The sequence below is a fragment of the Syzygium oleosum genome, unplaced genomic scaffold (genome assembly GCF_021117445.2).
Source record: "Syzygium oleosum isolate NSW1041296 unplaced genomic scaffold, Sole_v2.1 Sole_v2.12, whole genome shotgun sequence".
Lineage (NCBI taxonomy): Eukaryota > Viridiplantae > Streptophyta > Magnoliopsida > Myrtales > Myrtaceae > Syzygium > Syzygium oleosum.
Window position 1 is genome coordinate 9,435,664 of NW_026607496.1, and position 10,142 is coordinate 9,445,805.

Genomic DNA, 10,142 nt, shown 5'->3' on the forward strand with positions numbered 1-10,142 from the left:
CATAAGTACAAATTTGATGTTTTTTATTTCACAAAAAAAAAGTTTGGGGTAAATATATCACAGAGGACATAGTTTATGATTTTTGGTGGCTTTTACCCCAAAATTGCATTTGCACTAAATTTCTTTCGCAACCTCCCTCTCAGGTTTCGCATATATATTGCGCGAGAATGTGTGCTTGCATGCATGTACTATCACATTTTAATTTGTATGGTGCACTTGAAAAAATATAATATAATCTTTACACGATGTGGATTAAATCCATATGAACTCTCGACCATTTAGGCCTCTAGAGTATAAACCCACATAATCAATGGTTAAGATGGTTTCGATCTACATGATCTATGGACAATCCAACATCAACTTGTGCATTTACTTAGGCGCCTATGTGAGCAAATGTGGTCTGACTGACAATGGACATTCACATGGGTAAATTGGAAAGTTCAACAGTCGGTAGCGATGGCGAGTGTTTGATGAGACGATCGATAGTAATATCTGCCTTTCCTTTTTCTTGAGATCAAAACTTGAGTTTACCATTCGCGAACTTGTTAATGACTCATTTAAGAGCTTCAAAAATCCTCGTGAACAACGAAGTAGCACATCGCGCGTCGAGCAACTGACAATGACGAGCTTCCTTTGTCGACAACAAGATCGATGTAGACCAGCTTGTAAAAGGACAACAGATGACCTGTCGACGGACAATGTTGACGCCATCGAATTTAAACAAGATGGAAAATTGAGCAAAGAGATGAAAAGTGAATATTCACTTGTAATTTGATGGAATTTGCATATCTATTTTCAGCTAATATTAAATAGGGTTAATACTGCGAAAAACTCAAACTGGTACATCTATGACGATTTTATCCGAAACTAATTTTTTGACTACTAAAAACCTCAAACTACCCGTGATAAATTTACCACAAACTGATATTTTGACCATCAAAAATCGTAAACTGGTACATTTCCTCCATTAGTTTCCGTTAAATTTGACTAATATCACAAAAAGCCACAAACGGATACACATGTGATAAATGCAAGGTAAAACCCCAAACAAGTACACCCGTCAATTGCCATAGATCATCCAACTCGGCAATTTAACGGTAAAATTTAATGAAAATAAGCAGAGGGTAAAATTATCATAGATGTACTAGTTTTGATTTTTTCATGGTATTAACCCTACTGAATAATTGCAAAGAGAAGCTTCATTTTTAAAAAATAAAAATGCCATACCACATCTTAACTAAAGTAAAAATGGCAATACCATACTACCATATTTTAGGGAACATAACATTCAAATGTCTTCCAATTTTTGCGGACTCGGTATAATTGAACTCTCGCCAAAATTTAATACTAAAAATAACAGAAGTCGGTCGGAAAAATGGAAAGATAAAAGTTATAGCAAACTTAAACCGTAATTTGTCGATCATAACCGGAAGTCATATCATTAACTGCCAATCATAACAGCCAGCGATCATAGTCGATCACGCACATCTTTCAACACATATCTTACGAACATCCTAACGGTTATGGTAGTGTATATAGCTTGTAAATTCGGTCCACGCGAGTATCCCCCCCCCGGCCGACGCTGCGGGCCGCGAGCCGAGCGGGACCGCAGCACCCAGGGGCCCGCGAAAATCTAGGGCAGGCGGTGGGGCCCACAGGAACCCACTAGAGCGTGAGGGCCCACAAAGGGCCGCTATAAATACGCCCCTCCAACTGTAGCAGTAGACCCAAGAAGACCAGAAATCCACCACACCCTCCCCATTCTCTCTATTACAAGGTGGGGGGTCTCCTCGAACTCAGTAAACTACTGCTGAGACCGTAACAAAGCTTTTGGTCTCTTTCTTTCTTTCCGACCACAACACATACTCAAGTTAACCAAAACCCCCAAAAAAATAGAAAATCAAAACACCAAGTTACAAATAAAAAAACGAAAGAAGAAGCCATCTTCATCCTCGAGATCTCTCTGGCCATTCAGCAGCAGTCAAGTACCCCTCCAAAACCCTAAGTTTTTACCCTACAATGGGCTCCAATGTCTCCCCCCACGACTTCCCTTCCTCCGAACAGAATTCTGCCCCCGACCCCGCCCCCGCCCCCGCCCCCGCCCCCGCCGCCGAGCCCCCGCCGCCGAAGCCCCACCGGCAGCTAGCCCTCTCCCGGAAGAGCGCGTCCGGCCCTTCCCGGGACCGGCACACCAAGGTGAACGGCCGGGGCCGCCGGATACGGATCCCGGTGCTCTGCGCGGCACGGATCTTCCAGCTGACCCGGGAGCTCGGCCACCGCTCCGACGGCGAGACCATCGAGTGGCTCCTCCGCTGCGCCGAGCCCTCCATCATCGCGGCCACCGGCTACGGCAGCATGCCCGCGGAGCCCGTCACCACCGCCGTGGGCGCGCTCCCCCCGTCCAAGGCCCCCTCGTCCGCCCCGTGCCCGGTCGCGCCGCTGGCGCTGGCTCCCCCGGCGCCGCCCGGCCACGGGGCGTTCCCGATCCCGCCGCCGGACTGCCGGCTGGACCTGAGCCAGCCGAACGGGTTCGACTTCTCGGCCGGCGGCATGACCAACGGTTACCGCCACATGCCCTTCACGGCGTTGCTGTTGCAGCCGGCGGCGGCGGCGGAGGAGGCGGAGGAGAGGCAGCACAGGGAGATTCTTGGTTAAGAAAGAATAAGGCCCTTTAAGTCGAGTGTCTTTTGGGGGGGACTTCTGGTAAAGAATATATGACATGATTTATGGTCTTCTTCGCTCTCAATGTGTATTTCTTCTCTTTTTGCTCTTTCTTTTTTCTTCGTTTTTTCATAGTTTATGGAGACGGGGGGGGCCTTAAGTTAGAAGGATGAAGAAGATGGACAATGTTAGGAGTTGAATCGCGAACGTATTAATCGAAAAGGAAATTAGAAAACGTGGGAACTTCGTTTGATATATTGCATGGTTCTGGATTTACAGTGCCATTCAAGGTGTTGACCATGGGTCCACCACCAGAGAGTGGCTAAGTCAGTAGAAACGAAAAGAAAACATAACGATGAGATTTGAACCGGACCCCACCCACCATGGGATATAATGTCGTGTTGGCTGACATGAAGGGGGCTCGAACGAGCAGATCCAGATCCAGTCGGCAGCTGATTCAGGTGTGCGTAATTCCTGGCTGACTTTTCGCAGAAAAAGCTCGTTTTCCTTTTCGAAATGTCCGTACCGGCAGAACTTTTCGGATTAGATCAATTACATCAGCTGTTCGTGGCACCACGCGAGATTTCACGAGAAATCAAAGGATCCAGAGATAAAGGTTGATTCTCACTTTGCATTAATTGATGATGCCCCCCACCCCTGCATGGATGGTGTGACCCTGAGGCTCCTGAGACCAGAGCCGTTTCGACTTTGACCCTTGGATTGTAGTGCAGAAACTGCCTGCATCGGGCGTCACTGTGTAGTGGCGAGTTCGGTATCGGATTCGGGATGGTTCGCCCAGTTTGTGCCTCAGTTTCACTTGGCACGGTCAATTGATAGAATATGGTTTAGATATGAATGGAAGGTCATTCTGTCTTAACCACTTCCGTGAAGGCATCTTGTTGGACTTTTCATGAGCTTATCATATGCTTGCAATCCGAAGAATAACCTTCTGGCATTACATCAATAGGCAAAACTAGAAAGACAGAAACGATGGATTCATTACATCCTCACATTATACAGATCATAGAGGTGTGATGATCTCTCATCTGCTCTCCCCCTTGCACGGCTCTACGCAGACGCCAAAAATAAGAGAATCAGGTTACAAACCATAAAAGCATGAGAGCAATATGGATTTTCAACGCCCATACAAAGAACAGCGAGGCCAATCAGGATATCTGACGATGGGTCTTATAGATCTGATAGTGCAAGTACTCAGCATAAATGAAGCATGGAGGATGCTGAAGCGGACTCGTTACTGTTAAGTTTATGCCGTAGCCTCCAACTCAACAAATGTATGGACATTTTCGTTTCCTAGACAACACCTCCATCTCAACAACTATAGCTGATCTACATGATCAGTACCAAGTAGCATTTATTGTTCCACAAGTCAAAGACGTCATCACGGGCAAATCTGTTTTAGAGAATTTACAGCCGCATCTGTCGAGATGCACCACCTCTGTTTGAACATAAAAACAGACAAAAAAAATCTCCCAATTCGGAATATCTTATTCTTCCAGAATGTTGGAACAATATACATATTTGGTTGAATTCGTCCCACATTAGATATGAATGCCATCGGCATGCAAAATGAGAAAAATGCATGCCAATCAGGCAGAACATACCATACTGAAGTTATGGGTTTACAATAGAGAAAGATATAAAGTTAGTGAGCTTTACACCAATTAAACAAAAACTCTTGAGAAGCAATTTTCAGCTGTATTAATGGGGAATATGCCTCATGCAGGCCAACTCTGGCTGATCCTCATGCCCATAAAGAAGACCACCATTTCTTCTTCTTCCCACAATGCGAGGCGGGAATATCTGAATCTTAATTGGAAAAGGAACTATATCACTTAAATGGTGAAATGATAGAACACGCGCAGAGAGTAGGCATAATTCGGATACTTGGTAAAGTTCTATGAGATGTTAAGCTATATCAAGATAATTTACAAGTCCATTAAAGAATCTAAGACTGTTAACTTCTCTTGAAAACTAAATTGAGCCTCATCTTCAGTTGTAGCCTACCTTGAGGGTAAATTGAGTTGTAATGCACCTCTGCCCAGAAGCTTAGGGATAGGACTGCAAGAAAAAGAACAACTTATTAAAACTTGTCCATAATTGTTGGCAGGTATGAACGAGTAGGTTATTGAACTTCATCCTCCAGTGAGTGACATGATACGCACACATGCACATGGACAAAAATGTTTTGAGAAATGATTCTCAAGGATAACATTCTAAGCTTGTATCAACTGGAACAAGACCCACAAGACATCGTACAGTATTAGCAATATTAAACTGTGACAAGAATACAGACATTTGCACTGAGATGGACACAGAAATTGAAATAACTCAAATTTACATCAGGCTTAAAAGAATAAATCAACTTAAAGAGTCTCAGTCTAAAAGCACCTATGAAAGACTGATTATAAAATTAATAGAGGCAAGTTTCTTCCCAGATGAGAGCTGCAAATTACCTTGGTTTGGTTTCTGACCATTAGGAAGAATCTCAATGGAACATGTATCCTTGAATGAAGTTATCACGAATATTTTTACTGCAAACTGCATTGAAATATAAAATCAGCATCAGTCATATTGGAAATGAATACATAAAAGTCAATTATATTAGAATCTTCAGGTCTTAATAGCTAGAGAATTTTACATAATGCGATACATTTAAGTTTTCAAATTCTTTCCTCCCATTGAATGAAGAATGACTAAATGCGTGTATTGCCAGCAAAAGAATCATATCAATCTTGGGGTCTGTCTTCCAAGAGAGAGTTGTTCAGATCACAAGTCACTCCAGTCACCCTAATAGTTATGTCAAATATGATGACCACAATCTAAATCAAGAAAAACAGAGTATTGGAAAAGACCATGTACAAGCGGCAAAAGATATCCTTGATTGCTGAAGACATAGAAATAGATTTATTTAAAAACTCATGCAGACGGCAGCTACCATACAATGTAAATTATAATAAATGCATGCATGCAGTTATCCACGGTTGCGACTGATGCAACCGCGGGATCATGCGCCGGGTCCCCGTAGGACCCACAGGGAGCACACATGCAAAACATTCCAGTTTCCCCACTTATGTCAAACATGCCCTTAAGAAGTATTCACACAAGATGCATACTAGCATAGAATCCAGGCAACGGTGCTGAATGCCGACGTGCTTCTCGAATCAATCAAAAATAGTAAAAATATAACCAGAATTAAAACTCAGAAGGAAATGAAAATGACATGAAAGAAACATACCGCATCTGCAGCAGCCTGCAAAGTGACATGATCACCCCACTCCCCATTGCTGTGTCGTTCGTGCAAATAAGAGAATTAAAAGACATGTCAATATGCTGATAGCAACCATTGAATGATATGCAAGTGCTTAAATTATGAAAAGATTAACAGACTTGGACATCTTGCACAAGTATTCATCATAGTCCATAGGAACATATCCCTCATAAAGCTCTCGTAGCGTCCTGAGCTGAGAAAACAGAATATAGAAGAGATTCAGAATATAAGTTTCTGATTCATTCAACATAATTAAAGGATTGTTCCAGTCTGAAAAACAAACCTGTTCCACAATTTGTTGCCTCACGTATTCATGATTCTCAGATGTTTTAAATAATTGATCTGATAATGCACGGAACTGGGAAAAACAATAGATTCAGAAAGCTAAGAGATCAGAAATGCTCATGCCCATTCTCATCGTTGAAGAGAACAATAGGTACAAGTAAATGTACAATTACAAAGAGAAAATGAAAAATAAGTGAGGAAAACCAACCTGACAATTTCCATCCCCTTCTACCTTACGCTCAACCAAGCCATACAATTGCAATCTAAAAAATTGAATATCAGCACTTGCATAATCATATTCAGTATACAATAGAATTATATAAAAAGAAAACAACATGGTAAATATTTGGAAACTGCCATCATATCCTGGCTGTTTGCTCACTAAAAATCCTTTCCTGATTAAAACTTTTGAGCTCAATAACTGCTCTTACCAGGCCAAGTTTTGGCAGATGCAAAGATTGTAAAGGTGCCAAAATCTTTGGCGGAAAGAACACGAATTGTATGTATTGTCTAGCCACACTATGACAGAATTATCATAACCGTACATCAACAACGGCGACACTTCAGGGAAGCAAAAGGTGAATAAGTACACAAGTATACACATCCATCTTTATTATCATCCTGCTTGCTGCTGACATGTCTACCTATTTTGAGATTTCAGTTGATAAAGCCAGACTGAAAACTTGCATTTTTCATAATCGGACCTCTTATGTTATGAATAAGTACCTTTCACGCAACCTCTCATAATCTGAAGTCGCTTCGTCCGTGGAAGGTATCTCCCCATTGATTCTTGGAACATGCTGTATAGAAGTAATTTCAGTTTGACATTTAAATATGAACGTTATTCTCCCTTCCATCAATATAAACAGGGGACATTCACATTAAATAAGCTTCTCACAACAAATCTAACTAGAGGCAGCTGGCATATCATTCACCCCACCTAATGGAAAAGAAAAAAGGAAAGCAAAACATTTTACACAATTATACATTTCCATCTTTAATTGTCATCATGTTTGCTGCTGACATGTCACCCTAAGTCGAGATTTTAGTAGAGAGAGAGAGAGACTTTAGTTGGTAGAGAGAGGCCTATAGCATATACAACTTTCACAAGCCATACTGATAACAGAAGCTTTTTTCATAATCGAAGAATAAAAAAAAACTAATCCGGGACATCAACCATTCTAATGAAAGAAAACTTACTGGAATAGGAACCATTTGATTCAATGGATTGTCCATCTCACTGTACTCATAACCATCAACTGGCTGCTGAGAATAAGAATAGTCTTCTCCATCACCGTGGCTAATAGACGAATCATAAACCCACCCATGATCTGCTTCTCCATGATTATAAATATTCCCTGAGCATCCACACAGAAATTTCAGACAACCTATCATGCTGAGATAAGCCACGAAATGGATACATCAATTATCAAGTACCTGACCAATACATTCTCGGTGATGGAGTCTGCCAATTCTGTTGGTCGATAGATACTTTCGAGTCCTCTTCCTCTGCATGTGAATATACAGGCACTTCTCTCACTGCTAATTGTGAGAACTCTTCTTGTAAGGTACGTGCAATGATCTCATCATTTTCCACAGAGCTACACTCTCCGCCACAGTGGCTCATCGGATACTGTCCATGATAGGTGCTGTTAGCATCGTGATGACTTGTGATGGTGTAGTATCCCACGAGTGGATTAATATCAAATATATGGCGACCCCACTGACAGGCATCTGATTCTGGCTCAACCATAACTATCTCAATCACAAAATCCTGTAGATGTCCTTAAAGCCAAGAATGACATTTACAATTTGGCCACGGAACTCTGAATTGCATAATAGAATTATTCCTGCAAAGAACATTAAAGCTCACATCTCAAGCTCTAAAAAATGTTAAGGTAACCAAGACAATGAAGACCTTAGCCCGACACTGCATTTCTCTTTCTTCAAAGCAAAAAGGATCATTGAGTATACTTATAAGACTACAGGAAAAAAATGTCTAAGAAAAACTAGCAGTTTTCGGAGCAATATTTTGCCAGAATTCCCTAAAAACAGAAGGCTATCCAATTCGCCGCCTCTGAATGCAATTGGGTATGCACAGAAAGAAAGCTTTACAGATTATGCCACCGACAAGGCTAGATAGATTGGCTCATAAGCGTTACGCGCAATCTTGTTCACGAAATGAGGTCTACCGCTTGTAATTCGACACGCCACTTTTGTCTGCACTCTGCTGCCTAGAGATGCTATATCACAATACGGGCATGTAAATGCCGCGCCCAAAAGCGACTCCACCAGCGGAATCTTTTCGTCCACGTTCAATCAAGTGTTTGTCCAGTTAGGGACGGTGCAACGAAAAAAACTACCAGAAACTGCGAAATCATGCTTAATCAAGGACAATAAAGGGAGAAAATACCAACTTTCTTATCTTCGATTTCTACACATGGATAGACACAGCCGTACTCGCACGACAAATTCGCAACAATTTAAATCCATAGGCCAAAGAACTCATCGGCAGAATCCCGCATCGCCCTAACCGGAACGAAGGGACCGGAATCACATTCGCAATTCAACACGCCCGGACTCCTCTCTCACCGAATTGCTCTACCGAAACAGAAAATCACGCCAAAAAAAAAAAAAACCCGCACATCTTCGTAATTGCTAACTCAATCCAACCGAACTACATAAAACCAATCCATCTTCAGCAAAGCAATCGCCAATCGATCCATATAAAGAAAATTCCACTCCCAAACAAACCAGCCGCCTCACACCGCGGCGAACATAAACTCAAAAACAGAAACAGAAACAGAAACAGCGATGGCGGCAATCCGATTAAGAGCGCTCACCCGATCAGTGCCGACTCGATGCTCATACAAGCCAAAAAGAACACCGAACCGAACCGAACCGCTTCCCTCCGCAAGCCACCGCGCCGCCGCTGCGGCCGCCGCGCGAACCGATCAAATCGCCACCACCGCGGAGCGCGGCATGCTCGAAACCGCCGATCGACTGGCGATAAGATCGAAGCGGGAAGCAGCGACGTGAAGAAGACGGAAGAAGGAAGGAGGAAGAAGGAAGGAGGAGGAGGGGGACGACTGGTGGGAGTGCAGACTGCAGAAGAGGAGGGAGGGAGGAAAAATGGAGCGAGCGTTGCTCCACGCGTTTTATATACAGTTTGGGGGGCGGGTGTTGTGGGTTGGCGTTCAAGGGTGGGGAATCTCGTACGGGCGGCACGCTGGCCGTCGGATGGACCCCATCCCCGAAATTAGCGTCGATTTAAGCGCCAAAAATCTCTTGAAATTGATTGCCCCCTTCCTCCCTTTCCTTTCCTTAACTTCCCATCCTATCTTTCTTTCTTATTTCCTCAAATTAATTCATTTCGATCTCCGATTATTATACTTCACCGGATTTACTAAACGGTACTCTTTGAATTTTCGATCATGATCGCTATGATACATGTGATTTTTATATATCGTGCGCGCAATTATTATTGTTATTGTTATTATTATTATTTTTATTTTTTTTTTGGTGAATGGATTTGGATGGGACGCGGGCGAGGGGGGATTCGCGATTGATTGATGTTTGAATTAGCCTTTCTAAATTCGATGAAGGCCGCTGTGCTGTTGACTGCACGCGGGTGTCGTGTGTTGACCTTTTGTGACCACTTTACTTGCGAAGTCCGCCGTAGAATGATTGACTTTTCTGTGGGAGCGCGAATAATGCATGGGGATAATATCGTACACGATTGAATATACATGGTGGGATCGGGCATTTACGAATTTGGACCCGGGCTCGCAATCATGCACTTTGGATGTTTCTAATACTATATAGGGTTAATACCACGAAAAATCCTAAACTGATGCATTCATAATAAATTTACCCAAAACTAATTTTTTGACCTCATGTGTATAAA

The 10,142-nt window shown here is 42.6% G+C and overlaps 2 protein-coding genes across 3 annotated transcripts; one reads left to right on the plus strand and one right to left on the minus strand.

Moving 5' to 3' along the window:
• Positions 1–1,786: 1,786 nt before the first annotated feature.
• Positions 1,787–2,896, plus strand: LOC130139471 (transcription factor TCP11). Its single transcript, XM_056316518.1, has one exon. It carries the CDS (start codon positions 2,020–2,022, stop codon positions 2,653–2,655), a length of 636 nt encoding a protein of 211 aa, XP_056172493.1. The 5' UTR covers positions 1,787–2,019; the 3' UTR covers positions 2,656–2,896.
• A 1,245-nt stretch (positions 2,897–4,141) lies between these two features.
• Positions 4,142–9,375, minus strand: LOC115674180 (OVARIAN TUMOR DOMAIN-containing deubiquitinating enzyme 12-like). 2 transcript variants are annotated; one of them, XM_030596522.2, is made up of 11 exons: positions 9,079–9,375; positions 7,673–8,085; positions 7,436–7,593; positions 6,962–7,035; positions 6,444–6,498; positions 6,234–6,308; positions 6,070–6,143; positions 5,918–5,966; positions 5,136–5,220; positions 4,687–4,740; positions 4,142–4,482 (listed from the first exon to the last, which is right to left on the minus strand). In XM_030596522.2, the coding sequence occupies exons 2-11, from the start codon at positions 7,986–7,988 to the stop codon at positions 4,424–4,426; spliced, it is 999 nt and encodes a 332-aa protein (XP_030452382.1). In that variant the 5' UTR covers positions 7,989–8,085; positions 9,079–9,375; the 3' UTR covers positions 4,142–4,423. The 2 variants fall into 2 exon arrangements, with proteins under 2 accessions (XP_030452382.1, XP_030452381.1); XM_030596521.2 differs by having other exon boundaries at positions 4,142–4,488; positions 9,079–9,374.
• Between the last annotated feature and the right edge of the window lie 767 nt (positions 9,376–10,142).

Coding starts and splice junctions, on each gene's coding strand:
- LOC130139471 (XM_056316518.1), top strand. CDS start 2,020: ATGGGCTCCAATGTCTCCCCCCACGACTTCCCTTCCTCCGAACAGAAT.
- LOC115674180 (XM_030596521.2), bottom strand. CDS start 7,988: ATGGTTGAGCCAGAATCAGATGCCTGTCAGTGGGGTCGCCATATATTT. Junction 7,594..7,672: donor ACCGAGAATGTATTGGTCAG/GTACTTGATAAT, acceptor GTGGATGCTCAG/GGAATATTTATAATCATGGA. Junction 5,967..6,069: donor TACTTGTGCAAGATGTCCAA/GTCTGTTAATCT, acceptor CGAACGACACAG/CAATGGGGAGTGGGGTGATC.